The sequence below is a fragment of the Plutella xylostella genome, chromosome 30, assembly GCF_932276165.1.
Source record: "Plutella xylostella chromosome 30, ilPluXylo3.1, whole genome shotgun sequence".
Classification (NCBI taxonomy): Eukaryota; Metazoa; Arthropoda; class Insecta; order Lepidoptera; family Plutellidae; genus Plutella; species Plutella xylostella.
Window position 1 is genome coordinate 3,033,911 of NC_064010.1, and position 24,691 is coordinate 3,058,601.

Genomic DNA, 24,691 nt, shown 5'->3' on the forward strand with positions numbered 1-24,691 from the left:
TGATAGGCCGTAGATTAGACGCGTATATTGGAATAGCCCTTTATGTGTGTTAATGCAGGTGAAGGGCTGAGAATCATCAGTCAGTACCAATTGTGCATATGCATTTGAAAGGTCAAGTTTTGTAAATTTTACACCCCCATGTAATTTTGAAAATAACTCCTCAATTTTCGGTAGTGGGTATTTATCAATGATGAGTTGTTTGTTGATTGATACTGAAAAATCACCGCAAATCCTTACACTACCATTGTTTTTTAAAACGGGCACTATAGGGCTGGCATATTCTGAATGCTCAATCGGTTTGAGAACACCCTGGTCTACTAATCTGCTTAATTCGCGGTCAACTTTTTCTCGCAACGCAAATGGGACTGTTCTAGGTTTAAAATAGATAGGTTTTGAATCGGGCTTCAGATTTAAGCTAACCTTGTGTTTGTTAAAGCAGCCGAGTTTATTTGAAAATACTTCTGGATACTTTTGAGTTAATGACTGTACAGTTTGATCAATCTCAATGTGATTGACCTTGCAGAGTTGCAGGTTGAATGCCGATAAAAAATTCCTACCCAATAACGGTGGGCCGCCATCGGCTATAATGTAAATATCTAACATTTTGGTTTCGTTTTCATAGGTCACTGGTAAATTTATAATTCCTAATGGATTTATTATGCCACCAGTATACACCTTTAAAACTAAACTAGTTTTATTTAATGGAATAGAAGTGAAATGTTTATTGTAAATTTTATCTGAAATAGTTGTTACGTAGGATCCGCTATCTATTTCAAATGCAATGTTTATGCCCTTGACATTGACTGTTTGTATCATAGCTTCCCCGTGGTGCGTACGAATACTATAGATATAATTACACATACCATCATCACCAACATCGGCAGCGCTGTCCTCCAAGTAGTTATGTTGTTTTACTTTACTGTTGAACCCCTTTTTAGTGCAAACTCGTTTCAAGTGGCCTTTAGTTCCACAACGCTTGCAAGTATGGTTAGAGAATTTACAGTTATTTGCCGAGTGACTTGTATAACCACACACTGAACATGGCTTTTTTTCCTCATTGGAAGTTGAAACTCGGTGGATGCTAGGATCGTGAAGAAGGGCGGTCTTAGCTCCTGGAGTGTTGAACCTGGCCGCGTCGCGGGCGCTCCGTAGACTCTGTGCAATGTCCAGCGCCTTGGCCAGCGTGAGGGTGGCCGCGGTCTCGGTGAACAGTCGGTCGCGCGCGGCGCCGGGCTCCATGCCCAGCACGAACCGGTCGCGGAGTGTCTCGTCCAGCGCGCTGAACTCGCAGTTGGCAGCCAAACTCCTTACACGAGCGGCCCACTCGCTGAGTCCTTCGCCGGGTTGTTGCATTGCACAGTGGAATATATGACGTTCACCAATGATGCACCTCCTCGGACAGAAATGGTCGTCAAACAACTTAACCACTTCTACATATGACAGGCTGGTGATGTTTTTCGGATGGCCGAGATCGCGCACCAATTTGTACGTTCCCTCGGCGAGTGCGCTAAGCAGGATAGCACATTGCTTCGTTTTGTCTTCACTTGCAATTGAGTTTGCCAAACACCATTGTTCAAAACGCTCCTTGAATACAGTCCAGTCTTGTATTTCATGGTTAAATAACGGCATTGCACCAATTAACGAAGTATTTGCCATTTTACCGCTTTTACTCGTCGACACTGTTATGTTTGAGACAATTAGGAAGCGAGGTTAAAAGAAACAACGTGCTAGCACGATAGCTGATTACGCACTGGTTTATTGATAGCTACCCGCTTCTCGCGGTACACAACAGTAGGTACTCTAGAAACTTATAAAAACTAAAACTAACTAAACTCTAGCACCATTATCAGGGGTTTTAATAGTCTGTTTGGCCTCCCTGTATCGGCGGAACACTATCCCCGCAGGCCATAAGTTTTTATCCAGCAGAACCTTCTGCTGGGCCGCGGGAATCCGAATACGGAACGACTTGAAGTCCGTCTGCTTGGCGGACTGCAGCCTCTCGAAAAAATGGGTTACACATTCTAAGACTCACCTCTGTGCATAGTATTCGAAGAAGGCAACCAAAATCTCGATGGACCTAGTCATGGCTGCCCACATCTCATGCGTTTTGCATTTTGGGTTCGTCAAAGACGGCAACCGGGACGGCCCTTCCGACATCACACGATTTTTTACATGTTAATTCACACACAACAATAGTTTTCGCCGCTTCTCAGTTTTTTAGCACACAATTTTTCACGCCGTGAACGCTTTATAGTACGCTTCCACCTACGCAGTTCACTGCAACAGGTTACCTAAGTACAGTGACCTAGTTCCAGCACGCTTGCACATTTATTGATAGACCATCGAGAAAACAACGGACCCTTGTATTTTTCAATAAAAACAAAAGAACTACACAGAAAAAAGAAACATCCGCGCCCACAGTTCGAATATTACAAATCGAACCCGGGAGATTTTGGTATTAAAAGTACTTATTGTTTCTTTTTTATTTTTTCCGGCCAGCATGCAGAATATTCTTTCTTTATGGCCAGTGTTTTTCGAATTTGGAACCGGGACGCGTCGGCTGCGTTCGCGACCGACAGCCGGCTACTGTCGACTGATCGGTCTTGCTAAGGCGCATGTCCCATACAAATGTGTATCTATACGACCAGTTCCAGTGACCCGCCTCCCGCATCCCTGGTTCCTACCGGTAAGGGGTGACAAAATAGACGGTCGGAGGTCAAGGATGATTGGCCACTTTGCACGGGCTTGGCTACCATAGAATCGTAAGGAAACAGGTGTATAAGGCTCCACAGTTGGTTTCAGTGGCCACAATGTCGTAACGGTTAAATTGTGCATTATGTTCTCTTAGAATTTTAGTTATTTTAATATTATAAAAAGATATATTGTGCACTTTCTAACATTACACCTTCTTAAACATCCATACTTGAACGAAATGCAACATTTTTTGGATGTAATTTCACTTTATTTTGATGATATCATTTTTACAACCGTAAGGCTGGCCCTAGGAATCTATCCTAGGGCGCTAAGTAAATCAGTCAAAGACCATAAAGCGATTTTCTGTGTGGCGGTAAAATTTACTTTCAGGCAATTCTCACTTCAACTTTATTCTAGGGGTAGCACTTTTTCATTAGGAAACTAATTTCTTTCCTTCTCATAACTTATTGCTTAACTTTTCCTCGCAGTGGTAAAGTTAAAACAACAAAAAAGTAAGTAGATAAATTAGGAATATTAGATACAAACATGATCAATTTTAAGGGGTATACCTACATCGTATTATATCAATTTAAGATTTAAATTTGAAACTGTACGTCAGAGAAATAGAGTGTTCCATTTAAAAAATACACTAAGTTGTTAGAGCTCTGTTTTGTGATCTAATTAAAATATTAGCAATAAAAAACTTTTCCCATGTGTTAAACTTAGATGTTAAATAAATAAAAAACTAACTATAGTTTAGCGAGCGAAGAACGTGCGAAGTATTTTTATATTTGAGACCTACCTATATCCAAAACCAAAAGTTATTGAGATATTATTATATTTTAAGTAACCAAACTTTCACATAATATGAATCAGAACTTTTTTGTTTTAACTTAAGTATTATCTTTTCTGTTACCTACTCCTGTAAACTAGGTATCTGTCATAATTTCAGCCTGTCACAAAAAGCCTAGTCATAAATTTATTCCTTGTTCTCATAAATCTAGATTAGGTGGTATGACTGCGGTATTTTCTTCGTACATTTTACCAGAGGGCATAATTGAGGAAAAACATCATCTGTGTTGTATATACAGGGTGATATTTTATCCGTATCTACCCGAAGACAGGGCCAACAGGTTGCTGCGAAAGTCGTATATTAAGCCGAAAGAGTGTAACTGAGGCATTCTGAACAACAAATTTTGGGAATTCGGGGAAAAAAAATAGTAAAAAGTTTTGTGAGAAACAAAATTCATATATATGCGAATTTGTATGGCACGCAAAAGTCACCCATAGCACCACCTAGCGATATTTGCGTTGCAACTTAACAACTTCCTGGCCATCTCATCAGTTGAGTCCACCAAAGGAGAATGGCTATTTCTCTATGGCGCCATAACCCGCCAGAGCCATTGATGAAACATATACTGATGTGTAGCCCATGACTACAGTATATCCTGGTGGTATATTATTATGAGGCATGGGAGAACAAAGATATAGGTGCTGAAAGATGAAGTCTTTGTACTGTACTAGTGTTTTCCTCAAGATAACAATTTTTTCAAAAGTGGTTTAGATTTTTTAAAATATTTTACCCTCATTTGGAACACCTTTATTACTGAATAAAAATAGGTTTGGTTAGTGGCTGCAAGAGCTGACTGCCAACCTCCAATGCACTATAAGAAGAAGAAGTGGCTGCAAAGCGGGTCAGATTTTGCCATTCGCTTTTGCCGGAAAAAAGCTGGTACGCGCTACGGGCTACGGGCTACGGGCTACGGGCTACGGACTACGGACTACGGGCTACGAATTACTATTGTAGCATTTCGTAGCAATTTTAGTATAAAATTAGGGCCTATAGATTTACAGCTGAGCACGTACAGACAAACTATAAAGTCCTGACATCAAAGAGTGCGATTTTGCTAAGACTTTTTATGATCATCAGTTATTTACTTATATTTACATACATTTTAAAAATAAAATACCGATTGTTTATGGAGTTTCAACGGATTTGTCCTTTAATAAATATAATAGATCGATTAAATACGATCTTAAACAATTAGTTAGGATCCACTTCCGTTTTCACGACTTTATAGTTGGACTGTAGGTTGGTTTAGAATATTGAATATTGCCTCAGCAAGAGATTTACTCCCTGAAAAGTCTGTAAGCTGAATTGCAGCTGTCAGTGCATTCACGAGCAGGCTCTTTACACGTGATTCATAGAAATGCATCGACCCATTTGAAATACCTCTTTGGCGATGCATATTGCAAATTACGCTCCACTGGAGAGGTCTTAAGGCTACATGACACGATAAGTGTAGATTTGTAGAACCTTCTCGAACTTACCTGTAACAAAATAAACTGAAATCAGATAAATGCTTTAACAAAATACGTATCTGCTTAAATATGCTCATAGACTTAGAAAGATTAATGGTTATCAGGTTCAGAGGTACATATCCAATATCGTTGTTAGTTATCAAAGTATATATTTTATCTATGTTGCAAAATAAATGCAGGGAAGTCTCTCGTTTTTTAACAGACTGTACCAACAATTTCATTTTGGTTCCGGAAAATGTATGTGGGGTTTGGAACTCAGAGGAAGTGTCTATGGTGAGGAATGACAGAGTGTGAGAAAAAGGAAAGAAGAGTGAAAGACGAAAGACGTGTATTATTTGGATTAATTTTAATAAAAAACTGAATAAAAGCCGATTAAATCTAAAAGCCAGTATTTTTTATACCACAATTGGGGGCTCGGCCGCGATTTAAACCTAAAAATATCAGATTGGCAAGATTTATTTGGCGAAATTCAAAATTCTAAATACGGTGTAGCGGCCATTTTTGGAGATTGGCCGTGGAAAAGACGGAAAGACGACGGGGGCAATTTTTTTTAAAGACGATTAAAAATTGCACCACTACGACGACGACGACGACGCCACGACGGTGAAAACCAAAAAAAAAAAAAAAAAAAACTCCTCATGTACGACGACGGAGAACGTGGGGACTCAAGGAAAACGACGACGAGGATGACGAGGACGAGGGCGGCAGCAGCGGCAACGGCGGGGTGTTCAGCAAACATGATGAACTACGCGGAGGAGCTGGTGCCGAAATTCAGCGGGCAGGACAGAATGTACGTGGCCTCGCGATGGGTGGAAGACGTAGAAGATAACGCTGAGATCTTCGGATGGTCTGCGTTACAACAGCTGGTGGTGGCCCGCAGATCACTGACGGGGACGGCGGCGCTATGGCTTCGGGCTGAAAAGCCATTCAAGACATGGGACGCGCTGAAGTCGGCCATACTAAATGAGTTTCCAGATACGGTGGATGGGAAGGCCATTCACGAAATCATGAGTGCTAGAAAGAAGCAGCAAGAAGAGAGCTGTATAGACTACCTCCTAGTGATGAAGGAGCTAGCAAAAAGAGGAGAATTAATTGACAGTGTGGCTATACAATACATTATCGACGGGATAGTAGACGTCGAAACGAATAAAATTATGTTGTACGGCGCTACAACCTACAGTGACCTAAAAGAGAAGTTGAGAATCTATGAAACTGTGAAAAAGAAGATGAAGACGCAGGAAGTGCAGCACAGAAGATGGCAACCTAGAGATGAAGCTGAAAAGAGTGACAGGAGAAAGTGCTACAGTTGTGGAGGAAGCAGTCATATTTCCCCTGAGTGTCCACATAAAAATAGAGGGATGAAGTGTTTTAAATGCAACTCATTTGGTCATATTTCATCAGAATGTCGACAAAAACCAAAACACGATGAAGTTTGCAACGGTAGTGGGGTTCGCAAATCAACAACAATGGAGGTGGGTGCAACCAACGATGCAAATTTTCGTCCAACAATGCGTGCGGAAAGAAGTTCCCAACAACAGCCGACGACATCGCGTCAAACGTTGTGCATCGTTGATTCACTCAATGAAGGTGTGAACGAAAAAGGTGAAAGATGTCAATGTCAAAAACAACAACAACAAACAATCATGTCAATTAAGAGAGGCGAAATTATGGAAAATAAGACGATTAAAGACGAAAAGAAGGATAATGAGGATATTAAAAGACACACAACAGTGGTGGAAATACGCGGAAAAGAAGTGAATGCTTTGATTGATTCCGGAAGTGACGCCAACGTGATTTCTATGGACTTGTACCAGCAGATCGGTTCGCCGGAGTGTTTCGACGACAACAAGATATACACAGGACTTGGTTCGCAAGTGAAATCAGTCGGAGAGTGCTTATTAAATGGGATGGTGAATCGACAAGAATATAAGGACATCAATTCTGTAATTATGGACACTAAAGACGTACCACACTCGATGATTTTAGGCAATCCTTTTCTAAAAAATGTAACGTGTCTTTTAAATGACGGTAAGGTGATTATGTTGCCAACAGACGAAGAGTTAATACCTACCAATATAGGTTATCAGGTGGACAAAGAAGTTAAACAAAAGGTGAAGAGGATGGTACAATCCTATGAACCAAAGACTGAGAAGGATGTGAACAGAGAAGTACATCAAATTTTGAAAGATGAGATACCAGTAACTCAGCGACCGATACGGTTAGCTTTGAAGGAGCAACAAGGAGTAGAAAAGCAAGCAGAATATGAGAGTCTCAAGGTGATTATGGAGATGTTAAAAGAAAAAGGATATCAAGATTACTGTATGAGCAATGGACTGTTACACAAGGGCATGCATATGCAACTGATCACACCAAGAGGTTTGAAAGGAGTAGAAATGAGAATAATTAAGAGACTTCAGAATATTGCCCACAGAAAGAGCAGAAAACTAATAAAAAAGATGAAAAGAAAGGAGGAAAAGAAGATGAAAAGAAAGAAGACAAGAAAGAAGAAAAGAAAGGAAGTTATATTGGGGGAAAGAAAGATAAAAGTGATGATGAACGAATGATGATGAATGTGTGTGTTTTAAGGTGTAATGTCGTATTTGTTTCTTATTATTAGTTGAGGTGTTAATATTGTATAATTTATATTGTTTTTAAAATGCACATGCTGAGGGCAGCATGACTGCAGGATGGCCGAGTGTGGGGTTTGGAACTCAAAGGAAGTGTCTATGGTGAGGAATGACAGAGTGTGACAAAAAGGAAGAGGAGTGAAAGACGAAAGACGTGTATTATTTGGATTAATTTTAATAAAAAACTGAATAAAAGCCGATTAAATCTAAAAGCCAGTATTTTCAATACCACATGTATAAACACTTAAAAAATACCTATCTCTTCGTTGGGTTTGGATGAAACATAGCCATTACAGAGTGATCCAAAAGTGATATAGTAAGTTGACTCATCTCACAATTCAGATCAATATTATGGAATAGCCAGACAATTCTGAAATACAGGAAATGAACAGAGAATTTCTAGTTTCTAGTCAAATGCAAAAGTACCCTAACGCAACTTTTCGTGTTTTTTTGGAACGTATAAAGGTAAGTTTCCATCTATCGGTATCGCACCAAACGGATTGATTTAAGCAATAAAACCGCCTTATTTGTAGTATTTTATATATAAGTTGTGGAATTGTAATGTTTTCTTTAATGGTGCAAAAGAAAGAGTATTCTATTCTATTGTCATAAGAGTATGTAGAAACGGCGGCGGGTCGGCAATGCCGATGAATAAACGCACTTGTATGATTATTTTTTATACAAAGAATACTGAATGCGAAACGTCCGTTGCGTACGATGCCGAAAAGTAGACGCTTACTTTACATATTCGCGGCTAAAGAATACCATTATTCACTGCCAGTGCAATATAATGGTTTAATGATATAAAACACAGGGTTATTAATATACAAGATAACTTAATACCGCGATATAGGCTGAAAAATAGTGACATCTACGTAAATTACATGAAAGCTATTTCATAACTGAACATACCGCCCACCAAGAACGTACGTTCTTCATTACCACCAGCCAAAAATAAATGAATATGAATATGAATACCGATTCAGATTTCAATACTATTGAGAATCGTGGTTTTCCATTTCGCACTAAGCATGAACTAGGTACAACTATTTATTTCGTTCATCAGTTACTGGGCTCTGACAGGCGTTCTCAAGAGGGACGAAACGTTAGTGTCGCCGCACACGGGCCACTGGCCACAGCCACAAACGCCGCCACGAGAAGCTTTTGTAGGGTAACGATTTGTAGCGTGTGGCCGCCACCGGCGCCAACCGTGTGCGGCGAGTCCATAAAATGTACGAAAATTACAGGAAATATGCCAGAGGCGGTGTTTTGTGGTTGTGGCCGGTAGCCCGTGTGCGGGAGCCCTTAGGGTGAAATTTGACAGTGGACGTCATGTGGTTGCAGAAAAGTTGTTTTGGCGCGTATGAAACAGCCTCAATAAAATACTGAATTCCCATTGAACATATAGGTATTATGACGGTCGAATGGCGTAGTGGTTAGTGGCCCTGACTGCTATGCCGGAGGTCCCGGGTTCGATTCCCGGCTGGGGCAGATATCCAGGTGCTAAGAATCCCCGGGCTACGGACGGCTACCACACCGAATTGGCAAACGTTGTGTGGGACGCCCTCCGGCTATATGGGGTGACGACTTGCGAAATGTGGCTGGTTATGATTTGATGCGGAAAGCTTTAGATTGCATCCCGTGGCTTGCTTTGCGAGAGGCCTACGTCCAGCAGTGGACTGGCTATAGGCAGATGATGATGACGTACTAATATTTATATAAATATATATGAGTACAGTATGTTAAGATTATACAGTACATTATAATTAGGAAAGAATATTTTATTTATCTTTCTGTAGAAAAATATTTCCATAGTTATTATTATACTTTCCTAATGTCATTGGGACCAACGGGTCAGTAGTCAGTGGTCTACCGACTGAGTAGATTCAAGTACTTAAATTCGCATTTCTTAATTCATTTATATTTCCCATAATATACCTACTCTAGATGTAAACATATAAAATACTTTACTTAATAAAAATAAAAATCTGCCATAAAACCTTAAAAAATTGCCTTTCAACCATTTTACCGAAGAAATCTTCAATAAATTCACACTGGCTGGCTAATAACGCGCAGAAAAAAGTTCTTTATTTTTTAATCCCGCGAAAACGGCCAGTAGGTAGCTCTCGAAATTCAAAAACGTTCGCCCCAGTCCCGCGGTAGACTGTTGCCATGGCAACCTGATCGATTGGTACCCTATAGTGGTCTCATTCTTTCCCGCCACCCATCTCATAAGCTGTCTCTGTCTCTCGTTTACCATTACGAATATTATTTTAATTTTTATAACCGCCATGGCTTTGGCGCGGACGTCTGTGGACAATAATTTATTAGTCTTAAGTGGATTAAAAAGGGATAAGTATCTACATACCTACATACATAGTGGCTGATGTATAAATATTATATTTTTGACGTGCATATGGTACTTACCTACTTACGGGGGTGCTTTTTTTTGTTTTTTTTTTTTTTTTTTTAAGATTTAAGGCGAATCTAAGTAGTGGCCTTATCGTTTCGTTCCAATTTCTGTAACACACGTAGTTAAACATGCTATATGTTGCAGAAATGCTAACGGCATCTTAGTCTGTGGTGAAGACTGTATATTCTGTGTAAGCCTTACAAAGCATACACCGCACACACCGACTATGCGCTACATTATTATAAAACACTAGCTGTGCCCGCGAGCTTCGCTTCGCCTTAAAAAGTTTTCCCGTGGGAATTCCGGGATAAAAAGTAGCCTATGTTCTTTCCCATGGTCTATACCATATGTATACCAAATTTCATTCAAATCCGTTCAGTAGTTTTGGCGTGAAAGAGTAACAGACAGACAGACAGACAGACAGACAGACAGACACAGTTACTTTCGCATTTATAATATTAGTTAGGATACCTATCATTTTGTGGGAGCAAATAATCTCACTGGAAAGGAGAATGGCAATTTCTCTATAGCGCCATGAGCGGCCATTGATGAAACATACACTGATGTGTAGTCCGTGACTACAGTATATACTGGTATTAATTTTATTATTATGAGGCATGGGAGAACGAAGATATAAGTGCCGAAAGATCAAGTCTTTCTACTGTACTAGATGTTACCCTTGAGCTAAAAATAGTTTTTAAAAGTGTTCCCGTGGGAATTCCTGGATAAAAAGTATTCTATGTTACTTCGGGATAACGGGAACTTGAATAGAATGAAATAATTTTTGAAATTGATCTCTTTATAAAAATAGGTTTCCGAGTGTGAAATGTGCAAAAATAATCTTGATATTATTTACAGAAATAAAATCATGTACCTAATACATTTTGTGATGCATCACTATGTATTGGGAATCTCATGATTTAGATTATAAAACTTGTTTGTGCGTGTACTATTCATCAAAAACTTATGTAACGAAAAAAAAAAAAAAATTAATTTACTTTTGAACCCTAATATCTCAAGAACCCCATGGTTTAGATTTTTTAAAATATTTTTCCCTGATAGTAGACATTTTTATCAATAACTTAAAATAGGTTTGGTTAGTGGCTGCTAACTTACGCAAAGCGGGTCAGGTTTCGCCATTCTTCTTTGTTTCTAAAAAAATCCAGTGAGAAAAGGCTGCTAAATGACGCCGCCGCCGTCTGCAGTATTGAAGTAAGTAGGTACATTGATTTAATTCTAAATTTGAATGTTTAAAAAAATATGAGTAATTTTGGTGTGAATGGGGGCTAACGCGTGTGAATTTGCCGCTAGGGGCGCTAGTGTGCACTGAGGTCAAGTGACATTTTACTTTTCATATAATTTGTTTGGCGGGCTTCGTGATAAATTATATTTTCGTTCATTTCCCTGTTGAAAAGTGATCTCTTTTTGCGAAATTATCGCAAATATGGATTATTTGTCGTTGAAAGCTGAATAATTAAGGAAAAGAGGCGCAAAAATAAGCAGTCTCAAAGAGCAGCTAATTTCGAGGTTAGTTTGTTTACTGTTTACAAACTTATTTTTTACGAAGTGTATGCTTGTTTGCTTAGGTAACAGCTATGTTTTTTTCTTTTTACAGATACCAAGACTATGACCGTAACAGTAACTTGGTTGGAAACGTAGAGGACAGCATCATACAACAAAATGATTCAGTGTACTGTTGAGTGGACTTCAGAAACTTTGTATAGCAGTGTGAACACTAAAAATTAAACTCCAGATCTAGATATTATCACCAATGAGTACTTTGGAATTTATGTACAATGTATACCATCGCTCTTACGGTTAGTTAAAACATCGTGATAAAACCTGCACATCTAGATTTTCGAACCCAACAACCTGCAGAGGACCAGCGTGGTAGGAAATGGTCCAAGCTTAGGAGTGGAGTTTAGACCTTAAGGCGATATGCACAAAGGCTCCATTCGAGTGAGCCAGGTACAGGTACTGACACCCCCACAAATAATATAATACTTAGGGTCTGTTTCACAATGTCTGGTTAGTGGCTACCTGACGGATAAAATACATGCTGTCACTCTCTGTTATTATTTTTTAGACAGTGACAGCATGTATTTTATCCGACAGGTAGCGCCTAACCAGACATTGTGAAACAGGGGCCTTGTATACTATACTACCATTATTTAGTTTCAACTAACAACTCAACCAGCATTCATTGTGTGGATTACTAATGTGTTATATTTTTTGTATAGCAGTGTGTTTAAACGGAAAGGATAAATAAAAGTTGAATCAGTGTGTAATTCTTTTATTTTTATTGTATTTATTAAATGCCTAATCCTTATTTACATTATGTTCTTTCTGAAATTGTTTATAATGATTTTCACAAACAAGAGATTGTCGGATAATAATTATTTCACATGCCACTGTTTTAGAACAGTTTTATCACTTGTTAACATAAGTCCTCCTTTTCTTTCCAAACATAACGGATCTACACTACATTGCGGCATAGTAACTCGATGTGATGATAGTTATTTTATAATTAATAAGCTTATAAGATTCAAAATTTTAAAACTTTATTTCGCGCCAATTTGATACAGTCTCTTTTGATAAGTTTGACAGCTATGGTACCTCTTGACCTCAGCGACAGTGGCGCCAACTGGTGAGCAAAAAAACGGTAGTCCCCATTGGGGTCCTACCTACCACCATTTCACAAACTCTCTCTCTCTCTGTCTCTCTCTCTCTAAGGAGAAGAAATATATTAGCTGAGGCGAGGTTTACTATGTATAATGGTTTAGATGAACCTATAATATCCCAAGAGCTGTGCGTTAGTGCCCACAACCGGCGTAGTTGACCAGATTAGCCAGATCAGCGTAATCTGTTCACAGTCTACAAGCTGGACATAATTGAGTTGGCTTGGCTCAGTGGTCGAAGCCACTGGGCTGCGACCGGGTGGCCTACTCCGGTTTTGCGATTATTTTTTACAATAATAAGTTTATCTAAAGTTTATAAGTAATAACGTAACCAACGTGAAACAAAGACATTTATTTATTCTTTTATTGCACAATACACAGAAGTAATTAAGTAGGAACAATCAGGCGGACTTAATGCTAAAAGCATTTTCTACCAGTCAACCTGCAGGAGGTACATTCTATACTAACGTCGCATAACTTTTGAACGACTAAGCCAACGTTGGTAAAATATGGCTAAAAACGCTCGGGGTAACATAACTTGTTACCTGTGACCCTAAAATCATAACCAAAATCGGTTCACTCATTCCGGAGTTGCTTTACACATACACGTTAAACTTAAAACATCCCTCTTTATCCGTCGCGGGTAAAAAATGGGTAATGTAAGTTCACATAGTGTTTCTTATATTTAAGAAGGGTTCATGATAAATGAGCTTCCCTGAGTGATGTAGGTATATCAACTTTTATATGTATACCATACAAAGTGGTACCGTAAGGGTCTCAGCACATAGAAACGTAACGTAAAGGGATCGCCTTTTTTTTCTTCTTCTTCTTATCGTGTCGACGACAAACCAACAAAGTCGCTAAATAATACATGCCCAGAACTGGGCCACTGATACTGCACCGCTGGTAGCGGTCATGAGCTCTTCCCGCGTACAGGTGTAGGGACACGCGGGGCATGAAGTGAGGTGCACCATAGTTTGTGGCGCTTCACACAAGCAGTTCAGATTTTGTGCATCCGTGTATCCCCCACCAGAAAAAGAGGCGATCCCTTTACGTTAGGGTGCTTACATAGAGAATCGGGTTCCCTGTATCTACTTGTACCGAGCCATATCACGTACGTGTAACAAGGAGCATTTCCCGGATTTTTTAATGTCATGAACGCTTTCGCATAATCAGGTTATCGGTACAGGTAGATACAGGAAACCCGATTCTCTATGTAAGCACCCTTACGCTTATATTATGTGCGGTGACCTTATGTCGAAAGGGGATGACTCATAAGGACTCATCTTGTAAAACAATGTAAGCCTTGACTAAAGTAATTAATTATTTAAATGTAGAACAACCTAGTGTAGTGACCCTTTTAAACCATAAGGATGTTGAAGGAAGCCAAATAATTATGATAAATCGTGGTCAAACCTCTTTAGACAATTTATGTATTCCTTTGTGCTAAGCAATAGATACATTCAAGAGAAAATGTTTAGTAATGAATATTCTATTTTACAAAAGATGCATACCTCTATTCATTCTTGCAAAAAAGGTAAACAATCCTAATGTCTTTTTACCCGACTGCCGAAGGAGGAGGGTAATGTTTTTCGATTGAATGTTTGTATGTATGTATGTATGTATGTATGTATGTATGTATGTATGTATGTATGTATGTATGTATGTATGTATGTATGTATGTTTGTCTGTTTCTTTGTTCCCTCCTGTAGCCTAAACGGCTTGATAGATTTTGATGTATGAGGTGTCGTTAGAAGCGTATTGATTGCGCAATGGTTATAGCCTATGTGACGTTACATTAAAATTTATACAGCGCCCTCTAGAGGACATAAAGTGATGATCGAAAAAATAATATTTTTCCAACTATGCCGTGTGGTGAATGAAAGGACTTGATTAGTACATTACAAAAATATGCATATTGTAGGTAATTAGGTATTTAAATCACAAAAACAAAATTGTTGAAATAAAAAATGTTCATAAACTGAAGCCAGACTACTGACATAAAATTTCATAAAATAAAAACAACTAAAAAATTACAAACAAAAAACCTGACTGCACGCTAAAAAGATGAAAACAAGTCCCAATGTTAATGGAAGGTATCGCAGGCGGGGACCTTATCTTAACCGCCACACGAGGTATATCTACCTAACTATCTAAGTAACATTCAGCTAAATGGTGAACCCTCTGCTGGTCCCCGCCTGCGATACTTTCCATTAACATTGGGACTTGTTTTCATATTTTTTGCGTGCAGTCGGGTTTTTTGTTTGTTTATAATTATATTTTTTTATCAAAATATTATTAAACAAATAAAATACAGTGAATATTAAAATGGTGTAGGTAATTGCGAAAGTAGCATTTCACTGGTACATAAGAACTTATGAAATACCTACTTATTTCATAAGTTCTTATGTTCTATTTTAAAAGCTAGTTACTAGCTTACTAGCTACCTCACTACTCAAAAACCGAAATGACTAGCTTAAGGACGCCGTCTGCAATATTAAAGTACATTTAACAGCGCAACAGAATATTACCAACTAAGATGGTAAAAAATTTGATCAAATTATATTTGAATTGTTTTTAAAAATTGTGGTAATTTGGTGTCGGCATTTAGTAACTTTTGTGTGGAACTTTTTCATTGCTCGCGAGTTTTTTGCTGGCTGTACATGGAAATGGTCCAATTTGCATTCCTATTCATAGAAGTAAAATAGTCTTTTCAGTGCAACGCGCCATTTCATTAAAATGTTCGCAAAACAGACCCTAGATGAAATAGGAGAAGCTTCAGAGTAATGCTTTGTGAGCTATAATGACACAAATGGAACTCTTAAGGACTGTTTCTCATTATTTATTCCAGAAAAACTAACAATTAATTGGGACTAACATAACACTGGCGAAAAGTGGGGTGGGTGCAGCAATGCACCTCTGCCTACCCCGCAAGTGAGTACATTAGTACAAAGTGTGAGTTTTTTGTTGTTATGTGAGGACATCTCAAACACGGCCATCCGACCCCAAGCTAGGCAGAGCCTGTAACATAGTTATCGGACAGCTGATATAATGTATCTAAATCACTATTAAAATACAAATTTGTCTACGGGAATCGAACCCGGGACCTACGGTATAGCAGTCAGGGCCACTAACCACTAGACCAATAGGTCGTCGAATTAAATTAAAACCGCTTTATACTGGCTGAGTTGACTCGAAAACCATACACGTGCCTCACAGATTATAGAGTTTGGTCCACGAAAATCAATCAAATTCAATTCATCACACATTCCCTGTTACACGGATTATCCGAATGCACTCACTAATTTGGATCAAGTCTGCTATTTTGTTATGAGTGTCATGGTTTATACAGTTGCGAGCCATGAAATACACTCACGTGCAAAGAAACAGTTCCACTTACAAAATGCAGACTAGAATAGAATACTCTTTATTTTGCACCATTAAAGACACATTACAATTCACAACTTATATACATAAAATAGTACAAAAAAGGCGACCTTATTGCTTAAAGCAATCTCTACCAGACAACCTTTGGATGGAAGAGACAATTTCAACATAATTAATGGGAGTAGAGGTGCAAGGTATACTACTTAAACTGTACATACTATATAAATAAATAAAACAACGCAATAAATATAGTGGTTTGCAATGGAAACCAGCAATCATGTAAACAAACCAAATTGTCACGATTACTCCGTAATCACATACATTTTCGATCAATTTATGAACATAGTCTGATTTCAACGAACACACCATTGTTTTCACATTATCTTCAACACGATTTAACTTGTATTTATAAGTTAAATTTGTTAAAACATTTGCAACGTAAAAATTTCGAAGTATTTGACAAGCTGTCATCTTAGTTTTTTACTCATCGAACTCTATAAGTCATTGAAAAGTTAGTGTTGTTCGTAATCTGAAGTTATCTTTTATTTTTAATTGAATAAATTATTTTAATTTAATATTATTTGAATACAATTAAAAAAAAAATCAAGAGCTTAATATAATTAACCAAAACTAAAAAAGGAAGAGGAAGAAATGAAAAAGCTCGACGGCATTTTAGACATGGCAAGCGATGACATAGTGGTTCCATTTATAATTACGGTCACCGGCGACACTTCTGATAGTGATGATGACGAAGACGAAGATTTAAATTTGTTTTAATAAACACTTTTTTTTATATATAATCAGTTTTATTTTATAGTCTATGGCTTATATATTTAATCGAACACTATGACATCACTATGGGCATAAACAATACGCTGTCAATGTCAGTCCGCCATATTTGTTTACATGATTGCTGGTTTCTATTGCAAACGACTGTATATATATATATGTATATATATCTTTACCTATAATAAACTTACATATTATATATTACTTAAACTCGTGAACCCAATTTTTTATTCATTTAATAAGAAATTTGAACAAAATATTTACGTTTTTAGTTGGTAAGATTCTGATGCACCTTTAAGTGTACTTAAATATTGCAGAAGGCGTCATTAAGTTCGTGTTTTCCGGTTAGGAGTTTGGTGATTTTCTCGATGGAATTTTTGCATTGCCCGTGAGTGTAGTTCCAGAGACAATTACTTCTATAACGGATAAGGCTAGCTTATTGACGACGTCTCCAATATTGAAGTAGATTTAACAGCGCATCGGAATATTATCAACAAAAAACGTAAATAGGTATTTTAATCAAATTCTAAATGTAATGTCTTAAAAAATTTGGGTCATTTGGTGTCGAAATTTTGTAAGTGGAACTATTCCATTCCTGGTGAGTTTATTATCCTTCTACCTCGGTGGTCAATTTCATTCAGACGAGTCAAAGAGCATAAAAAAATGAACGGGAGATCGAACCCGGGACTTTTGGATGTTGAAGCAGAGCTTCTAACAGTAGACCATTACGACTTTGAGCACATTAATGCTCACTAGGGTTATAAACCTTATACAATACAATACAATACACTTTATTTGCACAAGGAACAAAAATTACAAAAAAAAAACGAAACTTCAAAAATAAAACAGTACAAAAAGGCGGCCTTATTGCTTATAGCAATCTCTACCAGACAACCTTTGGATGGAAGAGAGTGTGTCTAGTCTATATACGATTGTCAGGTAGTTGTGGTGTGAGTATATACTTATAAAAATATATACTAACTACTTAAACAGTACATACATACACTAAATAAATATATAGATGGAATTTATCCAGCCCACCTTGCAGGAAGTTTTACACTCGTTGCAAAATAGTTTTAGCGGAATCGTGTCACTCGTTTGCACGTGTCGATTTCAGGCCGGACTATTGGATATTTGACGGTCCACTGAAGGACAGCTCTCGGCCACAGGTTACGACTGGCTTTCGAATGGTAATTGTCATTGTCATTAATTTATTTATTTACTAGCTGTTCCCGCGCGCTTCGCTTCGCCTTAAAAAGTGTCCCCGTGGGAATGTCGGGATAAAAAGTAGCCTATGTTCTTTCCCAGGGTCTAGACCGTATGTATGCCAAATTTCATTCAAATCCGTTCAGTAGTTATGGCGTGAAAGAGTAACAGACAGACAGACAGACAGACAGACAGACAGACAGACCGACCGACAGACAGACAGACAGACAGACAGACAGACACAGTTACTTTCGCATTTATAATATTAGTTAGGAAGTTAGGATGTAGCACATGCTGAGTCTGAACCATTTCGCTATCACTGTGCACGACATGGAGACTGGCAACCATAAAATATTGTGTAATTATTTATCGTATATGCTGTGTACCTAGTTTGTGTTCTTTTTTCCATGTTGTGTATTCTTGAAAGCGAATTAACTATTTTTTTCTTCCTTAATCTGTAAGCTTCCGAAATTGCGAAATCGCGCGAGACACAATAGATTTTTATTGTGTCTGATTTCACAGGATTCAATCGGTTAAGTCACGTACTCACGTAACACAAGGTTTGCCTAAATATGGTTAGAGTGGGCGCCATGGCATAATGGGAGATTTTCTTTGACAGTTAAAAGTTCCAAAATCGTCCGATAGATGGCCACCGGCCGGTAGTTTTTTATGAGCGGAATTCTTTTCTTCTGAATGAACGGAAGATGTCATAAATCATAAAAGCTGTCTTAAACTAGTTAACATTTAATATTATGCATAATATAACAGCTAGTTATTGCATATGGTTGAATTCACATCCATTGGGTTTTTGTATTGGCGGAAAGGACTGGAATCCATGCCGGCTAAAAAAAATACAGTGTTGTTGAGTATGAAGTTTTACTAGTCTACTACATCTATAATCGGTTTTTGTCTATGGTTGTTGTCTATGGTTGAAAATCTCCCATTAGTATTTGCCCTATATTCTAATTTAAGATTGTTAAGAAAAACTTAAGCTATAGCAGCAACAATATGACAATAATATCACAGAGAGCAAACTGTGTTGTAGTCATCAAATAGTTTTCAATGTTTACATAGTAAATAATAATGAATGCTGACTATTTACTGTGTAAATATGTTTATAACAGCTGCACTTGTTGGAATAACTGCCTCTGTGGTCTAGTGGTAGAAGCTTCGCTTCATGACCCAGAGGTCCCGGGTTCGATTCCCGGGTGGAACCATCAATTTGTGTTTCTAAATTGTGGTTCTAAGTTTGGTTAGGACATAGAAGGCTGATCACCTGATGTCCGAAACAGTGTAACGATCCATGCTGTCGGATGGGCATGTAAAGCAGTCGGTCCTGCGCCTAGCTCTCTCCAGTCGTGTCGGTCAATCCGTCCCATTGGGCTATGAGAGTGATGGAATAGAGAGTGCTCCTGTGTACTGCGCACACACTTGGGCACTATAATCTACTCCTGCGTAGATGGCTGATCCCAATTGAGATTGGCCGCCGTGGTCGAAATTCGGCTAGGAGGACATTATTATGTTGGAATAATATTTTTTTTATTTACTTAACTGAAGCGATTCTACTCATTTCCCCTGTAGTGCGGGTTTTATTTATATTTATTTATAAACACTTTATTGTATACTTAGAAAACACAGTTACAAAAATGAGACTTAAAAGTAGTGTATACAAAGGCCAAGAAGCAATTTCTTCCAACCAACCTTTTGTAATTTATGAAAACGTATAAAGTTTACGTTTTCTCCTGTTATCTGCATATATTATCTGTCAAAAGTTTAATGATAGTTTCCATTAGAGGCGCCATTTAGAATGCGACAAAACGTAAACTTTTATAGTTTTCGACAAACTATCAAACCTGTACCCCCAAGAAATTAAATTAAAGCGCAATTAGATACGTGTTCTATCAGGTCAGTTTTTATCATTGTACGTTGCACGTGGTATAATTTGTACACTCTATCTGGTAAGGCTAGCTTTACAATATTGAATTATATTGAAGTAAATTTAATAGCGCATTTTAAATATTACTACTAAAAAACGTAAATATTTTGATAAAATACTAGGGGCCACTTGCACCAACATATTAAATCTAGATTTTGTGTTAAATCTCAATTTAGTGTCAAATTTTATATGGATTGACGTTTCTTAAATCGAGATTTGACACTAAATCTAGATTTAAATGTTTGTGCAAGTGGCCCTAGATTAAATGTTTTAAAAAGTTGAGGTAGATGAGTGTCGACATTTTGTAAGTGGAACCTTTACATTTCTTGTGAGTATAGTATTAAGTAAAGTCGCTTTTCACGTTTGTCTGTAATAAATGTATGTAAGCTTACCCCCAAATTCATAGAGCTTTTTGACACTTTGCAATACGTTTAAAATTGACGTTGTGATGTACGAATTTCATTTATTTAAATGAAGTAAAGAGTCGAAATTCGTGTGTTTCAATTACTGTCAATTTTAACCTTGTTGTAAATTTTAAATACTGTCTATGAATTTGAGGGTTAGTTTAATTTTTTTATGCTTTTTATTAAAATAGATAGAGTAATTCATGAGGAAGGTCTGTATGTACGGTGGCCTGCGCCTAAAAGTATACAGGCGGAGTTTCTAAAATAGCGATCCCTGATGATAAAGGGACCAGCTACATCTACTATAAATCCGGGGAAGTGTTGTGTGTGATTTGTGTAGCAGTGGTGTTTATGTGAATGTGCTTGAGCAGCATGTGAGCTTGAGATCGCTATTTTTAAAAACTCCGCCTGTATACTTTTAGGCGCAGGCCACCGTACATATAATTATATTAATAACAAGCTATGACACGATAACATATTAATAAAAAATAAATATTGAGGGGAATTGTGTTAATATGAATTCCACGAGTGCATAGTATTTATATGTCTTTATTTGCAGACTGTACCACCATGGCGTTAGAAGTTCTGTGTAGCAGCTACTAGAACTTCAGTTAGACAGTTCCTTGTGTCCAAAGTCCGCTTTATATGCTAACTGTACCTACACGAAAATTAGGGTAAACTCGGTAAAATTGAGGTAAACTAAGTAACTAGAGTGAGGTGTGGTTTGAAACAAGTAATTTTAGATTATTATGTAAGTTTAGAACACGAGGACAAAATAGATGCATTTGACTGTCAAATTCATCAGTTAAATATATTTTTTCTGAAGAACGTTTTTTTTTACAAACTACTGTCCGACACCATCTCAACATATGACATAAATTTAGTAAAATATTTCACTTTGAATAATCAATAATTACTTCACTTTAATTTTAGAGTTCTAGTGAATGTGGAGAGTGAAAGAAGCAGCCTCAGCTGATTCAATAAGCTAGGGGAAAAATCCGAAACTGAAATCAGAATTTCAAAATTCGCGAAAACAAAATTTAAATTCTGATTTCAGTTTCAGGCTTAGATATACCATGCTGCACATTTAGGTTTGGGCTTAGTATACCCTTTTTGCAACACCCCGTATACACGTAGAAATTTGGCGGAAGTAGCCGAAACCTACGTGTGCAGCATGTTATATGCAGCCCGGAAATTAAATACTTATCAATAAAGAAAATGAAAATGAAGAATGTCAAATTCGCGAAGCTTAGTCCTTATTGCAACACCCTGTATATGTATAGGTAAGTCCCTAGGGTCAGCCACTGATGAAATGTTACGCTGTTTACATTTTACAAAGAAACCAATGATTAATGGCCATCCAATAAATATAGTAGATTGATGTGTTTACAATGACATTATGATGTGAAGACATCAATATCAATTGAAATTATTTAGGTCATGATGTGCAAAAGCTGAAGGGGAGCGGTTTACGCGTGATCCGTGGTGTTATCGCCACCGAACATTAGTTTAAGTAGCTTTGCTCACTTGCAAATCTGACGTAACTTGTATGGATTTGACGGATGCTTTACAGGTGAGCGACGCTGCTTATGGATTGTTCATTGCCAATGTTCGGTGGTGGTACGGTAGCTCAGTTTATGGCAATTCGAGAAAAACTACTCATATTTCCAATGCCATTGTTGCTCATACAATACAATTATACTAAAAGTATATAGCACAAACACACAATGCCTCCTACAGATATCACGTGATCCGCTGAAAGCATTATTTCACACCTGTTATCCATTCCCTGAAAGTGTCAAGGCCAAACAGCCACTTCCATATCGAATTTTACACCAACGCCATCTATTCAACATTTCCTACAACGCTTCACTACTTTACATCTGAAGTAAAAGCAGTAAAGTGCCACCTGTTGATGAAACTTGGAACAACTATAATATTCAGCGCCACCTAGTGGATTTCAGTGGTATTACAATAAGAAACTTGTTGATGAAAATATTACACACATATTTTCAGGTTTGGATACAGGTTCGTAGAACGAAGTTCATAGGAATAAAATACAGATGGCGGTAGTGACAAATAGTGTTAGATTTTGTCAATAGATGGAGCTACTTTGCTTCTCATTATATTTTAATTCTGAAAAGCAATTTTCATTCCCTTTATTATGCAACTCTTTGGGGAAATGTAGCCATCTGAATGTACAATGAAATTTAAACCTATGATAAAATAACATTACTAACTCAATATAATTAGGTACGTATATTGATATTAGGACAAAATATTATGATTATTATTAGGTACTTACTTAATTAAAATAAACAATCAATAGCATTTCACGGACAAGCATCTAATAGTAATAAAGATTATAAAATAGGTACGCAGTTCATTACAAACCTAATTGTGACTACATTCGATACTATACAAAATGTAGGTATGCATGACACAACAAAAAAAATATGAGTAGTACACAAAAAAGTCCCCACGTCCATCCGACAGTCGGAAATCTGTTATTTATGCAAACTGAAATAAGAAAGTTCAAATTCAATTTCAGAACAACCTAACTACTCTCAGGGAACCATACAACATACATTATTAATATGCACATAATAAGTACATTATGTTAAAAAGGTAGGTCATTGTGATACGATAGATGTGGTTCTCCATAGAAAATTGTTGATGTTCACGTGACTTTTACTCTACATTTTTTTCATTAAAATTTTCAATGCGCATTATCGGCTTACTATACCAATTTTGCAACACCATGTATAGATAGGATGCCTGTTTTCATTGTTGCATTTTCCTAGCGTCTTACATGGTCGAATTAAACAAGCGTTTGAAATACACATCTTTTTAGATCTACATTATACTCATTTCAGAAAAAAGTATCCCTTACTGCCAGTTTCTATAACTCTATCTACCGATGACTGGTAGTTACTTTCATACTAATTTGACACATTAAAAGTTACAACCAGTCAAAATCGTATGAAAGTAACTACCAGAACCGCGAACACAGGATTCGGAACCTCCGTTTACGTTGCGTATCGTCAAATATCACTGTCAAAATGTAAGGCTAATAAGTAAATTTGTTAGTTCCAAAAGTGGCATTTGTTTTTTCCATATGTTTGTGTAGATTCGAAAATAGTGACAGTTGACGATAATGTTCTTTTTCCATATGTTTGTGTAGATTCGGAAATAGTATCGAATCCTGTTCTCGCGGCTCAGGTATCGGTAGATAGAGTTATAGAAACTGGCAGTTAGTCATTTTGCCCTTTTCAATGAAGTATGTACATAAAGGATTTATTACAATAGGTCTTTAGCGTAGCCCACCCGAGTTCACGTCAATTTTTACGACTATGTTTGTACATTACATTTATTAGCAATAAAGTTTATGAGTTGTTTTGAAAAGTTGCTCTTTCAACAAGGTGAGAATGGGTACTATACAGGGTGATATTATTTTATCAATAGAGCTAGTATTTTAAAATGAAGACTGTAATCTACTGCAGGAAATAAACTTCCTCCATAACTTAACACATTGCTACAATCTCCACGCTTGGCAGGCGGGTTGCAGGCATCACACAGTTAATTGATAACCAAGACGCAATGTAGAAAATATCATCATCATTCATCATCATCAGCCAATAATCATCCACTGCTGGACATAGGCCTCTTCCAAGGAGCGCCACAACACTCGGTCCTCGGCCTTCCTCATCCAACCACTACCGGCTACCCGCCTAAGGTCGTCAGTCCAGCGGGCAGGAGGGCGTCCCACGCTGCGTTTGTCTGTTCGTGGTCTCCACACGAGAACTCGTCTACCCCAACGGTAGAAAATATCGTCTTTAAAAAAAAATTCTCCAGAAGGGACTAACCATCACTAGACCGAGGTCATTGTTACCTAACTCTGTTCCATTTGTATAGCAAGTTCACCGTTTGATCGACCTGGTCTTAGATTAACAATATACGCATAGGGTGGTGTTTCACATACAAAAACAAAGCTAGCAACTGATCGCATTTTGTTTACTGTCAAACCGTTTTAACTCTAACCTAGTGACAACCATTGTACCAATGAATATAGTTGCAAACCTTACCGAACTAATTCAAAATAAGAGATCATTGGTAGGGACGATTCTTTTGCACTGATACTCCATCTTGTTCGTACCTATGTATATTATTAATCTAAGGGCAGGGGTCAGCGCAGATAGCACTAAATCCCAAAATCCTGTCCCGGATTAATCGTG

The 24,691-nt window shown here is 37.6% G+C and overlaps 1 protein-coding gene across 6 annotated transcripts in view; it reads right to left on the reverse strand.

Annotated features, from left to right (window-relative positions):
* The window catches only part of LOC105381501 (synaptotagmin-7), a 487,160-nt gene that overhangs the window by 120,622 nt on the left and 341,847 nt on the right, over positions 1-24,691 (reverse strand). The window contains exon 1 of one of the 6 annotated variants that reach the window (XM_048631909.1): positions 2,033-2,597. The exons of the other annotated variants lie outside the window; for them this stretch is intronic. Within the exon in view, the coding sequence (XP_048487866.1) occupies positions 2,033-2,157 (125 nt within the window). The 5' untranslated portion in view covers positions 2,158-2,597. Of the gene's footprint in view, positions 1-2,032; positions 2,598-24,691 lie in introns of those variants that run through there. 6 annotated transcript variants of the gene reach the window in all.